Source organism: Parasteatoda tepidariorum, chromosome 2 (assembly GCF_982258835.1).
Source record: "Parasteatoda tepidariorum strain Cologne lab strain chromosome 2, Ptep-v5.0, whole genome shotgun sequence".
Classification (NCBI taxonomy): domain Eukaryota; kingdom Metazoa; phylum Arthropoda; class Arachnida; order Araneae; family Theridiidae; genus Parasteatoda; species Parasteatoda tepidariorum.
The window spans coordinates 79,886,329-79,906,325 of NC_141756.1; the positions used below are offsets into that span (position 1 = coordinate 79,886,329).

At 27.0% G+C, this 19,997-nt stretch overlaps 1 protein-coding gene across 3 annotated transcripts; it reads right to left on the reverse strand.

The window, feature by feature from the left end:
* Window positions 1-7,222: 7,222 nt before the first annotated feature.
* On the reverse strand, window positions 7,223-18,631 carry bwa (alkaline ceramidase). Of its 3 annotated transcripts, XM_043044653.3 has the most exons (7): window positions 18,400-18,610; window positions 18,200-18,275; window positions 16,113-16,231; window positions 13,814-14,067; window positions 12,294-12,431; window positions 10,244-10,495; window positions 7,223-7,564 (listed from the first exon to the last, which is right to left on the reverse strand). In XM_043044653.3, the coding sequence occupies exons 3-7, from the start codon at window positions 16,209-16,211 to the stop codon at window positions 7,501-7,503; spliced, it is 807 nt and encodes a 268-aa protein (XP_042900587.1). In that variant the 5' UTR covers window positions 16,212-16,231; window positions 18,200-18,275; window positions 18,400-18,610; the 3' UTR covers window positions 7,223-7,500. The 3 variants fall into 3 exon arrangements, with proteins under 3 accessions (XP_042900587.1, XP_015911297.1, XP_071033836.1); XM_016055811.4 differs by lacking the exon at window positions 18,200-18,275 and having other exon boundaries at window positions 18,400-18,631; XM_071177735.2 differs by having other exon boundaries at window positions 18,200-18,631.
* Between the last annotated feature and the right edge of the window lie 1,366 nt (window positions 18,632-19,997).

Below are 19,997 nucleotides of genomic sequence, written 5' to 3' on the forward strand. Positions count from 1 at the left end.
TTTTGAAATACTTAAACGACACAAAGCAGGTTTTAAATTCATAAACACTAGACATAATTAAAATAGCAATCGATACACCTTTATCTTGTAAACTAGTATCTACTATTTATTTATTTTACCGTACTGTTTGGCGCAGAATGTCCTCATTTGGATCTTGTGTCACTAAACCCTACATTCAATCAATCAATCTACTATTTATTTTATAAATCTTAGCCATAAAAGAAATCTGCTTGGAAAGTAAGAATAGAGCAAAACATTATCCTGTGTTACACAGCCATGCTATAACATTTTCAACTAAAAAAAGATGAATTTATGTATAAAATTATAGCTGCATTTATTCGCTATATAAAATTTTAATTGCAAAGTAATTTTAAACATACATTACAACGTGCGTTCTTAAGTTTAATGACTACTGATGAGACCCGTTAATTCTGTCTGAGTTTTTTGTTTGAAATGCAAACAAAAAGGGAAAAGGATTTTACTGCTTTTCTAAAAGTGAAATGGCTTCGAAAATCAATTCGAGATCATTTCCCCCATTAAATACGTTAACAAGTTTGAAACGTTCTGAAATATTTTGGGAAATAGGGAAAGTAGATCTCGAAAAAAAGTTCGTTAAATAGAAAATTCACTTCGGAAATTATATTGGTAAGTGAATAGAAAATTCCTTTACCAAAATTTGGAAGTTATTTTACGAAGAAATTTCCAAAATGTTCTTGGTTCCTTGAAAAAATTCGCAAAATGGAAGTTCGTTAAATAGAGGTCCGACTGTACTAGGATTTTCAATCCTCTGCTCGATGTTGTTTGCCGAACCCCTGAACTGGTTGCGTAATTCTTTTCTGATCGTTTCGTTTACTCAGTTCATTATAATCAAACACCCCGTTTATCATTTGTACCTAAATTTCTTACATGATCAATTAATGATATACTGTTAGGGTGTGGGTCAAACCTCTGGAACTGATTTTGCTCAATTCTTTTCAAATTGCTTTACGATCTGAAAGAGCGAATTCATACTTGAAATTCCTTCATTCTAAATTTCAAGTAATGCTGTAATATAAGAAGCTACGACTTGCTTTAGAGGATTGATATCGTTCCAGACACGCAAATTTAAAACTTATATATTAAATATTCATAAAGTTTTGGCTAATTTCGCTAATGTGGTTTGAGTTTTCATTTCAAACTGCTATAATTACACTCTCTCATTAACACAGAAATTCATTGAAGAACAGAAAAGAGAAAGAAAGGGTGAATTTCAAAAATCTCTATAGATTAGTTTATATAAATACTAACGTTGAGCCCTCTAATTAAAATAATTCATTTTTTTGAAATTAAAATATACTGTTTTTATATAAGTTTTTATAACTGTCGTTGAACAGCCGACCCAATTTCATGGGTTTACGACTACTTACGTTCAACTCCGTAGCCTTGTAATTTTGAACCAATCCAGAAGACAAGGAAACTCCTGGATCAGTACCCCCAGAGGTATTGATTAAAATATACTGTTTGGCTATTTTACTTTAAAAAACATTTAATTACTCAAAAACTAACACGAAATTCAATCCAAGTGAGATGCAATGTTGATGTTTAGACGCACGCATAAGTGGCTGCAAAAAAAAAAAATTCCTGAGAATAGTTATCGCTGAAATACACAGCTAAAAAAAACAAAAAATACTTAAATAATTCAGAAACTAAAATCGGCATCAATATCACTTTTATTTTAGAAAATTTCTTATCATTTCTCTGAAAGATATGTAAAATTTCATTTCTTATGTTATGTGTACACAATGTCATGTATATTTTTGAGTTATGAAAGGCAAGAGTGTTCGAAACGAAATCATTTTAAAAGCGCGGTGCTGATAGCAGTAAGTTTCTTTTCTTTTTGATAATGACGGAAAGGTTAAAAGAACACTGATGCGATTGGACAATTTATTCTTTCTAAACAACAATACTTTAGATTTCAGCATGGTCAGGTAAAGTTTTTTAACAATCTGAGCAGGATTTAAGCTCTATTGAAGATAGTGAGGCCTTTATCCGTCCAATTCAATTCCATTCAGTAAGAGTAAACTGGCGTTATTTTTTAATTGTCAATTATTAAACATCAAACTGTCTTATTTAATAAAGCATTTGATAATATTACTTGGTTGTCGAAAATATTATTTCTCAATTAAAAATCTTAAGGGCCTTCGCCGTTATTTGAGTGTTCAAGTTCGCATTCAACTAACAATTTTGTTTTGCTGCGGAACAACTATAAGACTTGGAAATTTCAACCATATGTTCTGATATACTACCCGCTGAAACGCATCTACAGAGTTGAAATCGGATTTATTAAAAAGAGCCATTTTCATTTATGAACTTAATAAAAGATTTTAATAAATTCTAATTTTCTCGAAAACTCTTGCAAAGAAAATGCTGTTTTCCCCTGTATATATATATATTTATCCATTGTTGTTGAAAAATATAATTTCTTTTTCTCAAGATCTACATTTCAAAAACTCCAGCTTGACTTGATGGAATAAAATAAAAATAGAGGAAGAAATTAGATGTTGTCGCATATAAATCTGAACGTTTAAAGAGTTAAATGGAAGAACCAAGTAAGTTATGTTTTAAGAGTGTCTATAATCAGGATACGAAGAAAAAAGTGTATCCGACATATTTCATTATAGATATTTTAGTAGGCGGAGCTAGTAATCCTTAGCTTGATTTTATTTATTACTACCCAATTTGAAATAAAAAATCATGCATACTTAAAACTAATACGGGTTAGTTATTTTAGAATTGAAGTGAAAACAAAAAAATTTTGTTATAAACATAATTATAGTCATGCGAGCACTTTATATTATGTTCCAGAAATTGTCACTTACCAGCTTCTTCCACTTTATTTATTTCAAAATTTTTAAAAATGTAGGAAACACAACAGAGAAAAAAACCGTTTCCAATTTAATATAAGGTTATACTATAAAGTTATTTTTAACAATTTAATCTTTCATAATTTAAGGTTATCAGTACATATTAACAAGTAAATTTTTCTCATATAAACTACAAAATAATAAAAATGTTTTTTGTCTGACAATGTTAACAAGTAAACATTAAAAAATCTTTTACACGCAAATTTTAAGAAATTCTAATTTACAGCAAGTTAGATGGCCAGCTCATTTAATATTTTGTACAGGGTTTTTCTTGCTCAGTAGTTAAAAGTATTTGACTGTTCTTAAAGTACAATTCTGGATTACAATACACCGAAGAGCCATTACATTATGACCACCCTCCATCTATAACAATAGGCTCACCCAAGTTTTCTCGTCAAGGAACAATGTTTTCATGGGGCACATTAGGACCTATAATCCTCATAGAACAATCCCTGACGTCTGTAAACTACTAGAACATAGTTGCAGACCAGGTTCACCCATTCATGGCAACAGTTTTTCCTGCGGGGGATGGTGTTTACCAACAGGATAATGCGCCATGTCATAAGGGTCGAATCGTCATGGATTAGTTCGAGGAACATTCCAGTGACTTTCAAGTCATGTCTTGACCCCCTAATTCACCTGACCTTAATCTAATAGAACATTTGTGGTCCTACTTGGAAAACCAAATTCGTGCTGCCAAGCTACCCCCTCGCAATGTGAGGGAATTGCAGGACCAGTTGGTGAGAGCTTGGTACCAGATACCTCAGACTACCTATCAGCACCTTGTGGAATCAATGCCATGGCGGGTGCTAGCAGTTTTGAGGGCTAAAGGTGGTCCTACATGTTATTAGCAGGATGGTCATAATGTAAGGGCTCTTAGGTGTAAGTACAAAAAAAAAAAAAATACAATTAGGAACATATGGTGATTACTACCATATTGACTTGGAAAAGGGGAATTCTCTGATGTCCCTGGGGAAGCTAAAAGGAAGTTGGCATACATACCATAAATCTTGCCTTTGCTAAAATATCAAATTATTTTAATTTAGTATGTTCAATTCTTGCACAGAGTACAGGGAAGAGAGGCCTAAATCTAATTTGAACAATACTGTTGTTGGCCAATGCGCCTCTTCAAAAATTATATTATTTAAATTTCCTTATTTTGAATAATTAAAAGAAATTTTTACTGACCATTACTTATCAGAAAAGCAATATTTTACTCTGGATGTCAAAAATTAAGACAACATTACTATAAGACATTCATAAAAATATTTAAGAAGAGGTTTAATATCATTACTTTGTTTTGATGGTACATAATTTGAATATTTTGTTTTGTCAACTGCATTATCTCAAATACATTTTTTTAATATTCTTTTTAAAAAAACTTTCTGGTTAACATCTTGTGAATAGAAAAATAAAAATAAATGTATAAAATAAAATAAGAGAAATATTGAAAGCAAGATATAAATATATTTTATTCACATAAGCAAAGAATGAACAGAAAAAAAAAAACACATCACAGATTTTATAATATTAGTTCTTAGTTAAATCAAGAAGACAAAAAAAAAATATTTTAAAAGTGCATTTCAAATTTTTATTTTGGATGCATTAATTGTAGAATAAAAAAGGGTGCTTATTACAAAAAAAAAAAAAAAGAATAAAAAAAGGGGGAAATCACAAATTCATAAGAACTCTTATTTATGGTAAAAAATATTTTTGAATCTCTCGCAATAAAGTAAGTGGCTTTGGGGTCAATTTACGAATAGATATATATTTTCGAGTTTAAATTAAAAAAGAACTAAACAGCAATAAATTGAATAAAAAAAATTACTTATCATATTTATTGTTCTTAGCAAATTGTGCTGTAACATTTAATGTTACAGCGCAAAGGTTTGGTTTCTTCTGTATTGAAAGTATTGCAGAAAGAAACTGCAACAACTTGCAAATTGAGGTGAATTAATAACATAATTTATGTCTTAAAATAAGAAAAAAGATGATTCCTTTATAAGTTATTTGATTTAACATTTTACTTACCAAACTATTAAAACATAATAAAAAATGTGCAGAACTTTTTTGTTCCATTAAATATGTTCCATATAATTTTTTGTCCCATTAATTTGTTCCATTTGCCCATTTTACACTTTCACAAATATTTTTTCAATATTATATTCAAATTTTTCATGAAATTTTTAATTTGGGACTACCAGCACATTATAAGTTTAAATGAAAGTTAAATATCTAATACTTTTTTGGTACATAAAAGGGTTAAATTGTCAAAGTCAAATTTTATCAAGCAAGGAAACTGGCAATGATTCATAATTGCCTCTTCTTTAAACAGATAAACTGTAATACCAAAATAATTATTCAATAACACACTGATTAAAAAACTTAATTTTTTTACTTATATTTTAACAAACAAATTTTTCAAATTCTCTAGAAGAAACCTTTTAACAATTTAGGCAGTAGATTTCAGTTCGTATAGTTAATTTTTTTAAAAATCTAATAGTAAGCTACAAGACTCACTAAAAGTTATCTTTTGATTCAACATCAATAGTTAGCAATAATAAAAGGTTTTATAATAACGATTCAGGGGAGCAAGCTATGAATCTTTTCAACTTTAAACATTAGATGGATTAAGAACTTATCAAGCAATACAGATCATAATTTCTATATGACATCATAATACTTTTTTCTAGAAATTTTGTTTACAAACACATAAAATAATTATGTAAAAAATTATCTATAGTAGTACACATTAAAAACTTATAGATTATAACAGTCAATTCTGGTTTAGAAAATTGTGGCCCATTCTTACTGATCAGAACAAACCAATCTACTTAAATTGCAGATTCTTAATTTTTATTCCATATTTCTTACAAATTTAATTTTTAAGAAAAAGTTGTAATAAAATATACAACTGGTGCAGTATTATGTAATATTTTTTTATTACAAATAAAAGTTCATCAAAAAGTTAATTTTTTTTTATTTAACTTTTAACGATTTGTTAATATAAAGAGAGCAAATGGAGAAATACCTCCACTCTCTAGTATTTTAACAAGCTAAAGTAAATTTCAACTCTTTGGCAATTTGACTAAGTGCTCCATTGGCTCTGGGTCAGGGAGCTTGCCTCATCATACACAATTTAATATTTATTAAACTTTTGGCATAAAATTTCCCCCAACTTAATTAATAATAAGATAGAATAACGCTAAAAAAAAAAACACAAGCAGGCATCTATCTATAAGAAGAAAGCTGCTTGTTATAAAGCAAAAGGTGAAATGTTACCACTAAAGTTTAGAAATTAGTTATTCTACAAATTACCTAACTAATGTGCAGATAACTAAGGTGACTCATTAAAGTACCAAAAATTTTTTATTTTTCAAATTAGCACATAACCTATTGACACATAACCTATTAAGCACTCACATAACCTATTAAGCACTCACTAAAGTGAAAATAAAATTTTTACATGCTTAATAAGCAGCATGTATGCTTAAATAAACATAACATTATGTATTTATTTCTCATTATCTAAAAAAAAAAAAAAAATTCAAATATAACAGTTAAACAACTAGTTGATCAAATCAATAATCACTTTAAAAATACCAAGAATCACACAGTTTAAAGTATTATTCCAATTAAGAAAATTAACAATGTCATTTAATTTTCAATTTCTAAAGAATTAAGTCAAGACAATCAAGAAATTAGTTGACAGAATGATAGAAACAAACTTTTAAATACTGAAGCCCTTAACGTGCTTATTTCCTAGGTAAGGTGGGCAGCATAATTGGCTCATAACTTATTAAGCAGTACTAAAGTGAAAATAAAATCTTTGTATGCTTAATAAACAGCATGTATGCTTAAATAAACACAATGCTATGCATTTATTTTTTGCTTTTTTTAAAAAAAAATCAAACTACAACAGATAAACAACTAGTTGATAGAATCAATCATCAATTACTTTAAAAATACCAAGAATCACACAGTTTAAAGTATTATTCCAATTAAGAAAATTAACAATGTCATTTAATTTTCAATTTCTAAAGAATTAAGTCAAGACAATTAAGAAATTAGTTGACAGAATGATCAAAACAAACTGTTAAATATTGAAGCCCTTAATGTGCTTATTTCCAAGGAAAGGTGGGAAAAATTCGTGATTTGGTATTTCAACGGACCAAATCAATACCTGCAGGTTAGTTAGATAACGGCTTTTGGACGCTTTAGCGGTAACATACAAACACCTAAAAAACAAGTTATAAATCACAGGTATTATATATATAAAAAAATAGTTATAACTAAAAAACGTGAGGTTAATACATTAATGAAAGCCACATATAAATATATTTTATTCACAGTCAGGTAGCAAATGGGAATAAAAATATACAGCTGCACCAGTCAGCTTATTGATTTATCTGTACCATACCAGATGATAACATATCTTGAGATTTCTACCTAACACTAACAGTCAAGCTCTCACAGAATTGAATCATTAAATGCTATACAGTCTTTTTATGTAATACTAAAATTGAGGCTGGTATTGAAATAAATATTATAATACATAAGGATAGTGGAAGACTAAGGGTTAGGAAACAATGTTCAATCAGATCTTTTGGTGGTCTTTGTGTACTCTGCGCAGGATTATGTACGGGACTCCCAGCTCAAATCTGAAACAGAAAAACGCAATTAAATATCTAGGAAAATAAGATTTCAGTTTTTTTTTGTTGATAATGTCATTAAAATAAATAATGAATTTTAAACCAGAATTAAATAAAGATACATTTTTATTGCACTTTTTCTTATGTCACAAGCAGAGTTTGTTGGATTAAATTATTGAGTTACTCTTTAAAAAAAAAAAAAAATGATTTTTATGATTTTAAAATGTATCGGTATGTTAAATGAATTTCAATTAGTGAAATTAACCACCTATCCTTAGTTTTAAAACACATTATACAAAACCACAACTAATTTCAATATAGCAAATATATGTCTGTATCTTAAAGATTGCCTTTTCTTAAAGGAAGACATTTTTTTTCTTCTTCTTTCAGATAAATGGGCTAGTGAAGTTATTCTATATAAAATTATTTGTAAACCTATGATAAAAGAAAGATTATTTTTCTTATTTCAAACATTAAAAAGTAGACAAATAAAAGTGAAATAAATTCTTTGATTTGTTTATTAGACTGTTTCTCAATTTTAAATTATAATGCATTTCTTTCTCCATTAATGTGCATTACACATTTGCATGTATTATGTACTATAAACCAATCTTTAAAGCATAATCATATTCATAAAATGTAAGTAACTATAATCTTCAGTTTATTAAAATTTTTTAAAAAGATCTGGCCCTAAGCTTCTGTTTTAAACTATATAATTCTGAAATATTTTTATGGCATACATACAACAAAAGTTAGGACTTTCTAAATAAGGAAAATAAGATTTTTTAAAAAAAGAAGAAAATGAAGAGAAAATTATGCAAAATAATAATTTAATAAACCATATTTTGTATGCAGAAAATTTAATAAATAACAAAGGTTTGAACATTGCTTAATGGGGTAAAAAACATAATTTTTTTTAAAGCTTTTAACAAGAGAATAATTTATTGATGGTTGAACACTTCAGATAAAATAAAACGTGAAAAATGTTCAATTACCCATTCATAACTCTAATTATTTTTTTAAGATTAAATTACAATATAAAAATTAAACTATTAATATAAACATGAAAGGCAGAGATGGGAAAACTTACTACAGAAATCCCAAACCAAACCCAATTGACAAAACATATAACTTTACAAAAAATTATTAGTGAATAACCCCTATTAAACCACATTTAGATATACAAATTGTTGAGACCTTATCATCTTTAGCAATCTGTAGTTTTAGATAGATTTTGATCAGTATTTAAATTTTAAAAATGATAGAAATTTTTTTGAAGTTTGGCTATTTTTCAACTTTGTTAAAGATAAAGCAAAAATTTGGAAAATTGATAAAATAAAATTTAGAAACAAGAGAGAAAAATGTCAAAAAAAGAGAAAAAATATGGATATTGTAAATAGCATATTTAATGAGACATTAGTTTGCATTCAGTATTCCAATAAATCAATACTTAACAAATAACATTAAACTAATGGTCGAATATATTTCATTTTATAATAAGATCTTTTAATGGAGAACAATAGCACAGCTATAAAAGGCATTTAAAACTGAAAATTCATTTCATGTTTTCATGCTATTTTGAAAGTAAAACGGATATTTCTTTCATGGATAACTTAAGACCTTACAACTAAGTATCTGGCAAGGTTATAAATGCAATTTCCTTGATATTTTAGAACAACTGCCTGAAAATTTGTACTTAATCTATCATACTAATTTAGGAATCACAGAGTGGCAAGTTGTGCGCAATTTCTATTCTTCTGATATGCACCATGGATTCAGCCAATTTACGGCAGCCAGTGGTAGTACAAAAGCCTGAAGGGTTGAGTTTGTTTATAGGGAAGAATTGAATGTTGCACGTTGATAATACTGAATAAATCTACTAACTTTACAATAGCAAGAAAAAAAAAAATCATTGATTCAAGAGATATGAAAAAAAAATATTTACAGATATTAATCAAAATTTTTGAATATATCATATCAATTACTTATAAATGAACAATTCTAAAAATAGATATTAAATTTTGATACATCTCAACAATATACCCTTTACTAAGTTGGGTTTTAACCAAGTATGAAATTCAATTAATTTTAATGAAAAAACACAGTTATGTAAATTGGTCAGCCTCTTTTTAGTTACTGATGAGTTCACACATGCATAAGCTTTTGCCTTCATATTAGTTTTTTTTTTAATGGGTCAAAAAAAAAAACCCCTAATGAATTGAGAAAAAATAAAAAAAAATCACGACTGATTTTAACTATAATGGCACCCTTTTGGCAGCATCACTAATAAATAAAATATTTTATTACTTTATAAAACTTGCAGACTATTGTTAGTTGCTAACATTAGCTAGCATTTAACGACTCAAAGTAATTAAACAAATTAATTATGAAAGGCAGACTGTTTTTACTAATATAATAATGCATAGCTGAAATTAAATCCATAATTTAGATACACAAATGTGAGTTCTATCTAAAAGTTTGAAGAATATACTACAATAATTTTCGAAGAATAACAGTCAAATTCACATTATCACAAAATGCATAGATGGTAGGTTTTTTATTATAGTAATTGGTGTTGATAAAATTCAAGATGAGAAAGGTGCTAATGCTTTGGAGTACATGTTTAAAAGTATAGATTTAATTTTTCATAGGAATATTAATAACTTAAATAATTGTTTTATAACTTACCTATCTGATGGCCAAAATTTCATTGCTGGTAACTGCTCTGGTACTGTATCCCAAGCATCAAAATATGCAAACAACACACAAGCACTGTAAGACGTAATAGCAATCAGTATGTGCCAGGCACCATGCAAATATGGGAAATTTAACTTGGACCAAACTTCACAAAACAAACGGTCGTTTATCCAACACACCAATGCAGCCAACCAAAGTAAAGCACATCGATATCCTAGTTTGACAACTCTGGGATTATTACATCTGTATTAGAAAAATTTATTATTAGATTTGAATTTTGAACATATCACAAGCTGAAGTTGACAATAATAACAAATTAAACACAAATTATTAAATAAACGAGATTGTTACCAAGATTGCAAAATAACTTTGAACAAAACATAAAGCACATTGCCTTAGCATATTCTGTATGAAAATTAAAGTTACACATTTATACATAATAGTTTGGTAAGAAGCAAAAATTTACATTTAATAAAAAACTTAATGTAGAAAATCATAGAATATTCTGTTGATTAAAATAATTCAAAATTTAATTAAATTAAATTGAACTGATATTACTAGAGTAAAAGTGAAAAGTTTAAATTTCAAGGAAGTATATCAAGTATCAAGGAAGAATTTCATACTTTTTTACTTTGTATGCATAGGTATAGTATTGAATCTTTATATTGTACACCTAAGAATAATATTTGTACATATTGTACATCTAAGGATAATATTTTGATTAAAAAAAAACAACAAAAAAACAAACAAACAGAAAGATGGACGTAAATGAATTAAGTTTTGTTTTCGGCTGACGCTTCTTCCATTCATTATTCGCCCAAAATGAATATTCTGCATTCAGGAGTATAGGTTAAATACTAAATATTTGTATGTTGCATCTCTAATTTAGAAGCAACAATTGATGTTTATTTCTGACAATTAAATTTTTTTTAATTAAAATTTTACAGTGCCGAGCACAATCTTGCATCTATTTACAATTTAAAAACTCCTTGAAAAAGCTTTTTGAAATAACCGGACCCTATTTGCACAAATTCATAAAAGCAGGATCCTGGTTGAAAGAATGTGACTGAATGATTATTTTATATTCACAAATTACGAGTAATTTTTCCACAATTTTATAAAAACAGGACCTTTCACAAAATGTCTGGAGAGACCCTTGATTTTACAAACATTATAAGCCATTGACATGTATTGTTTTTGTACAAAAACACAAATATACTCTGCGAAGTATAGAAATACAATCTACAATGTGCAATAGTATTAAAATCTATAATAAAATAATTATATCACGAGACAAATCTACAAACAAAACAAGTTAAGGTAAATTAAGGTTTAAACCTTTAATTTATATACAACTGCTTTTCTATTTACATTGAAAGTATAAATACATAAAAATAATTCAATTTAGAATGCAGTACAAAATGCTTCACAATAACTAAGTACACATTGAAAATGATTTAACATTACACAATTCAAGGTTCAACTTTCAAACAAACCTAATGAATATTAGCACTGTATACATTTTTTAAATGAAGGTGAGTATACTAACAAATAAGTTTTAATGCTAATTCCACAGTATTAAAAATGAATGGTTTGAGCATATATCTTTTCTTAAATTAAGGGGACAAAATAAAGAAATATCAAAAGTAAAAGTAAGTTGGTAAGGAAATGTATCCAGATTTTTCATATGGGAAAATTTATTAAAAAAAACTATCAAATTGTAATTAAAAGATATTTTTTAAAATTTATTTTAAAATCATATACATTTGCTTGTGGCGTTTGATGTAGTATCTCAATTTGAAACTAAGTGTTATTTTTTCACAATAGTTTAAATTTTTTTTTTGTTTTAAACTTTAGGTTAGTTGCTTTTGTAGGGGAACAGTTATTCAGAAACTAATAGTACACTTATCAGCACATTTAAACAAAATAGCACATTAAAAAAGAAGCATACACTATACATTTAATTAACAATTTGACTTATTTATAAAAACACCACTGTAATTAATTATAATTTAATTGTATTTATAAGCTACTATAATACCTCCGAATCTCAATAACCAATAAAGCAGTCGCAGGAACACCAAGACCCATCAAAGCAAAAGCATTTAACACAGGATGAATGCATGTCAATAATGTAGCTGCACAACATACAATAGCCATGTAAAGCTGGAAAGTTTTTCTGCAAAAAAATTTCATTTATTAGAAATAAATTTTATTTCACCTGCAACTGCCTAAATATATATATATATATATATATATATATATATATATATATATATATATATATATATATATATATATATATATATATATATATATATATATATATATGTATATATATATATATATATATATATATATACATATATACATATATATATATATATTTAAATAGCTTTCAATGGCAGCTGAAACTGACAAAGTAATTTCATAATTATTTACATTATCAAACATCATAATTCTTTTTGAATAAAAAAAAAAAAAGGATTTTTTTTAACATTAACCAAAAAAATTAAAGTTTTGATAAAATATAATATAATACTTAACATTATTTAAAAATAATATTATATCTAAAATACTAAACTAAATCAGCTTAACCAACTAAAATGGTTAAAATTACTAATTAATCACTAAAAACTAACCACTGAATAAATAAAATCATAGTAATTTTTATTTGGATGAAATACCACCCCCATGAATTCTAGCTAAATTTTCTGATACACTAACAATGCATATAATTAATAAACTTTAAAAGCATTTGTATTTAAATAAACATGAAACTAAAAGGATATAATTGAAAACGTGTTCATGAAACATTAACATCATCATAAAAGTTCTGTGATGAAAGTTTTATATTTTTTTATTAGTCTATTTTTAACATCAAATAATTTACACCTTTAGCTAAAACCTTAATTATCAATGAAACCAGATAATGTATTTAAAAAAAAAATCATTACTGATTTAAATTATTTCTGCCAAGTAGAGCTTCCACACCCCCTTTTTTTTACACAGGGATAAACATTACTAAATAATCCCATAAAACAAAAGGCTTTCCTCAAAGAAATTATATATTAGAAGGATAATAATATAACACTTAATCACATTATAAATATTATTTTTCTTAAAAATAATAGCAATAACTTGAGGTAACAGTAATAACTTAAATATTCAATAACTGAATGAAACAATCAAATCTGAACGGAAGAAACATATTAGCACATAGGATATCAATGAATTGTATTAATGTCATATTGCCAATAGAGTTTGATAATAATTTTATATGAATATCTTTTAAAAATGTGAACTGTATACTAAGATACGAATATTACTTATACACAATTAAATTAAAATAAAACATCATAAGTTTAACGATCATAATTTATATTTTTTAAATTGTAACGGAAAATATAGAAAACTTGCAGAATTGAATGAAAATATGTTAAAAAGTTTTTTGAGCAGAGACACCATTAAGTATTGATCAATAACTTCAAGGATAAAATAAATAAATAAATTAATTATTATATTAAACATTAATTACTCATACATAGAAACATCCATTACCTGTCTTTGATTCCAAACATAAAATAACGTTTAGGTAACCACATAGCAAATGCAGCAAGGAGCAACCAAAGTATAGCAACTTCATCCAACAACTGCCCAACAAGACTCAGTGTAGCATGAAAATAGGCTGATGTTAATCCAATGGTCAAAAGCAATGCCCATATCAAATACACACCACGATTGACATATAAGGCATATTCTCTAAAAAGTCCAGTTAACAATGGCGGAAACACAATAAACAGTACATTGCTCATCTGTAACATACAAAAATCTTAAAATTAATGAATAGAAAAAAAAAACTCAATAACAAAGGGAAATAAAAAATAAAAATAATACTCTTGACCAATGATTTTATTTAAATTACATTATAGTGATGCATTTTATTTCAGATACCCAGATGCAAAATCTACTAACAGCATTTTAGATGAAATACGAAAAATGAGGAAAATTTGTATACAAATCAAATTACTAAGCCTGTTAACTAAGATTCTTTAAGTAAATTAGAATATTAAGCATTGCAACAAGACTACATTAATATTAAGGTTGGTAATTAGGCTGACATGACATACTTAACCAAACAGACTGACACATGATATATTTTTTCCAAAATTGATGCTGGCAAGTTTTGCATTTGACAATTTTTTAACTAAACTGATCTGTTGTGACACACTAGTGAATGATAAGTTGTTGTTCGACAATAAGTGAAATTAAGAGAATATTCTGCTTATGCAAATTACCTTCAACAGTATCAGGGGTCTGTCCAGGCCGAGTTTACTACCGTTTAGCGGTACCTTCAAAATTCAATTTTAGGAAAAACGGTAGTTTCACAAAATACTTTTTCTTAAAATTTTATTTCTGTATCCTTAAGAAACGATAAATCTCTATTTTTATTATTTTTTTGTGTTAATTTTTCAATATAATTTTTAATTTTTCACAAATTATGTCTAAATTTTCACGAAATAGGTACCCCTCAGAAAAACCTAGACAGACCCCTGAGTATAAATTTACACTTTGACAGTATGAAAGAGTATTTAACAGAAAGATTTTAGCTCAGAAACTGTTGAGCAGAATACAGTTTAAAAATAAATTAAAAATAAGCTGAAGCAGTACTGGATGTCAGCCTAATTTCCAGAGACCATTTGACAGCACTAGCTCTTTTTTCATACCAAGCCAGTTTTAAGAGGAAAGGAAATTTGCAAGCGCCTCTCGTAATAATCAAAATGTTTTCATGTCAATGTGGACAGTAGTGACTAATATAAATTCTAGCACAAAAATAGTTTTTTGTGAATGCAAGATAATGCTCGATCAGAATTTCTAATGCAAATTGTATGTACATTATTATATTAACAAAAAATTATATGCATGAAAACTAGAAAAGAAAGTCATAATAAATTTAATTAAGATATATGAGAAATTTTTTAATGCTTGTTTTTCAGTATGTAAGAAGACAAAGTAATAAATATTTTAAACAATCTTAAACATTACTCTATGAATTTTATTCGTCCTTTAATAATAATTTCCTTATTATATTAAAATAATTTAAAATTTTGACTTTTTTCAAAAAAGTATGGGCACTTATAGCTTTTTTGAAAATTGCTATGTGTTAGAAATCAAGTGGGTCACATTCAAATTGAATTAGTTTCCAAAAACTGAATGACATTTTCAAAAAGTATTATTTTATGGGCAATGTTAACTTTTAGAATAAATTATTTGAAATGCATTTCATACATTAATCTTAATTTCAATCTAGATTAAATATCCATGGCCAATCACTTCTATGTTACAGTACCCTGTTGAAAGAACGTAGCCTCTACTAAAGGGCCTGCTCAAGTTAATTCTGGTATGTAATAAAAAAAATTTAAAAACAGAGATAACTGCCTGAAAAGAAACAGTATGGTAATAATAAAAAGTTAGATATAAATAACACACAAAGCAAAATAATTTAAGTTGATAATTTTTCTTAAATGTGTATAAAAGTCCTAAAGAAGTAGTATTTTATTCTCCCATATTTTTAATTATTGTAATTTATTTTGTGGTGTTTCGAGTCAAATTTTAATGGTCTCGTATCAACAGACTACAGGTAATTTTGAGTCCAAGGATTGTATTCGAAAACAAAATTCTAAAATCTGTATAAAGATAAAATAAAGATACAACTAAATTGATAGAATAACCTAAATCAAGAAATAATCTTAAAATCACTTTAAAATGTAACAGACAGAAACCCTTAAAAAAAAAGAATCATTTGTTCATAGGCAAAGTTAACAGTATGATATAAAATTACAAGTAATAAGTTACTAACCGTGTTTACAAATTCAGCAATAACTGGTGATACTAAATAATTTCCTTCACACCAATCAACAGGAGAAGTACCTCGATGTAATGGCCACGGAGACAACATTTTTATTTTCTCAAATAAATCTAAAAAAGATATTTAAAATAAAAAACAATTGCATTTTTTTTAAATACATGACGATATTTAAAAATGTAATAAATATTATGCAGTTGATATTAAGTTAATTTGAAATAGAAAAATACACAGTTCACAACAACATTTCAGAATAAAAAGAATATCTTTAGCTCATTTATTTCGCTGAGTATCTCAAGAAGTTCAGCTTAAAGCTACCACACTTAAATAAAATCTACTCCCTGATAGTCTGCTTGTAAAGCTTTCACACTTTTTTTTTGTTGCTTTTATATAAAATCAAGAATCACAGTGAAAATGTCTAGATTTTCTCACTTATTGCTTGGCTACCTTTTTTTGAAATTAAAGGGTGCAATTATTATATGGTGAAAAAGAATACCAATAATAAGTATATAGTTTATAATTTTAACATAAAAAATATTTTTCTTTGATAAATGTGTTTTTTTTCTTACAATTTTTTTTAATACGTCTTAAGTTTTGCAGTTTAAAGTGCTGTAGAAAATTGTGTACAACTCCAAAAATAGGTACTAACATTGAGAGAAAGAGGCATAAAATTTTATTACCACAGTACCTACAATATTACTATATTAGGTAACTATAACAAAAATTTGTTAAGCAACATAAACAATTTAGCGACTTTATAGTATAAAAACCCACCTCCCTCAAAATGGAGTAATACCAAAAGATTTATTACATTAAAAATATAAATAAATAAACAATATAAAAGAAAAAACTTTATGAACTGCTCAAACATAAACAAATGAGTTATTATACACATTTAAAATTTTTTTATACTGAAGTTAATAAGCCCATATAATTTTATTAATTGAAATTCAAGCTGCATAATTTGAAATTTTCATTAAAAATAAATAAAATTATGGAGAAAAAAAAAGAAAATATATGCTAGATATAGATTTTTAATCAATAACATGAAATAATAATTTTCCTTAAAATATATTGTAAAATGTGAGAGATATAAACTGATATTGTAATGTAGTTAATTAATTACAAGGATAAAGGATAATAAATATATCATTTATCAATTATAAATAGAAAATTATTCTTATATTTTTAAAATATCTCACATGGAATGATTTTTTTAAGAATTATAAATAATGAATTTTTTTGCAGCTACAGTATTTCATAGAAATGGGTATTCAAGAACACACATAACTCATTTATCTATATCAAATGGATATGATATATTTAGTGGATACCATGCATTTTGGTTTGTAGGTAAATAAGTTTGAAAATGGATTACATGTAAGAGAAACTTCAGGCAAACTAATCACAATATTATCAAGTTATATTATTCTAAAATTTCAAACCATAAGCTGGAATTAAAATCAATATATTTCAAAAATAACTAGACAGTAATCAGTCTTTATTATACTCAGCTATAAAACGCTTTTAAACTAATGCTCGCAACACAAGAACATTTGACTGACACAAAGGCTCATATATCATAACTTTTAAAAGTTAGATTATGAGCTGCTTCTTTAAAGAAAAAGAAAAACTATCTAAATATTTTATGCCTTCAGTAAATATAAATAATGCGCAAATCATTCCATTGACAAATAAAATAATCATTAAGATTTTTATGATATAAGATAAGGATAATGAGAATAAGCAATAAAATTCGTTTACATGTTTAATATTATGAGTTTAATACCTGAATTTACTATAGTTCAATCGGCAATAAATAGACATTAATCGAAAGATAATTTCACACAATAAACGATTCATTAGAATAATTTATTAAATATAATAATTTTTTATTACACTAGGAAAGCAATTTAGAACAGTCAAAACGTGTTTTTATTTTTTCTAATTATTGAGCAAGTATATTATTATTTCGATGTGAACTAAATTTAAAAAAATCAACAGAAAAAAATAACAATTATTATTTTACGAAAATAATTAGAATAAATTTGATTTAATAATATTTTTAATACACTACTTACCCAGCTTAAGAAATTCGAAATGAGTTTAAAATATAAAATTACGGGAAATTACTGACATATTTGGATCAAATGATTTCTAGAGCAAACGAACAAGGAAGATAATCAGTTAAAGCTATTGAAACAGCTAACGAGCTTTGTCAGGGAAAAAACAAAATTAAGACGTATGATTCATTCTTTGAAGATAGGATATTCATATTTACCATCAACAAAGTCACGCGTTTTTTAATCTTCTTGCAATCGATTGAAGAATTTTTTTTCCCAAAATAGATTTTACGTAACACTAAAATTTTTCATATCTCCCAAACAATTCTAATTAACTGAAAAAACAAATCGAAGGTTATTAAATTTCAAAACAAAAGCACGCATGAAAACAGTACACAAATAAACCTTTGTTGCCAAGCGAATGAAGACAACGTTAGAATAGTAAAATCTGATTGGCTAAGAAAATGAGTTAATGCAAACAAAGAACGATAGTGCTCTATATTTTTTAATCAGGTGCTTTGTGCTTGCAAATAAATCAAGTTTCTTGATTCTGTTAATTAAAATCAGCTTTGTTGCTGTTAGAATAATTTTAAAATAAGCATTGTTTAGTAGAAATGTAATGCACCGTTTTCACGTTTCTCAAAGAAGTTGGCAATGGATATTGGATCTGCGTCAAGAGAAAGGGGACTGAGAATACACGGCTGAGCTACCGAATCCAGTTCACTCATCATATTTCAGTGCATGAGTTGTTTAATTTCTACGCAGTTCTTTTGCATATGTACCTGCAGATATTTTATACTTTTGTACATACTATATAATACGATACGTCATTGTGTTGTTATGACGACAAGCTGAAAGCTAGTGCTCTTTATACTGCGGAAACTACACATTTCCTCGATTCTTCTTATAAATAAGAGAATTTTTTCTTCCTCTATTTATGGCCCCGGAAACTGATAAATATTCAAGCATGACAGTTGAAATTATCATGCTGGAATAAATTTGCATGATTGCCTGCATAATAATTTAAATTATCATGCAGGCACAGATGACAGAATAACATACCTCACAACACTATATATATCCAGTGATTTACTTCATTTGCGTTAATGAGTTTATTAAAATTAAATACTGAAATGTGAGTTCAGACTTAATTATCTCTCCTGAGCCACTCTCGAGAGTCATTCAGCAAAAAAATGTATTTAAGTTATAAACAAGATGGTTAGATATCCTCATCCGCATCTTTTGACACAAAAATAAGCAACGACAGGGATTTCTTTTTCATCTCTCACTGTGGTGACAAAACATTTCTTTATTCTTAAGAAATAAATAAAAAATAAAACAAATATCTAATTATTATTTTTTTTAATAAATTCTCGTATCAACTTTCATTTTGTATACTTTATATTGGTCATAGAATTAGGGACATGTTGTCACAATAACAAATTAAAGAATTTGATAAAGGCAAATGGGAAGACATCACCATGTTTCAGGAAATCACAGTCTGCACGTGACATCATAATGTCATTATAGTGTTTCGTGGATGTGGAGCAGGTTTTTGCAAAAATATTATACAAACCAATAAATGTCATCGAGAGGTGCGAAAAATCATAGTTCAACGGTACGAGCAAAAAGTTGAACCGGTGAATCGTAAAATGCTGTCCCGGAAGTTGGTTTAACGCTAAAACACCTTCACAAATATGTTATTGCCTGTCAAACAATGCGTCAACGCTTGCTGTACCAAAGATTTCTTTTCGAAGGATTCTATTCACGCCTTATAACCGATATTTGTTATTACAATTATGAGACATTATGAAAG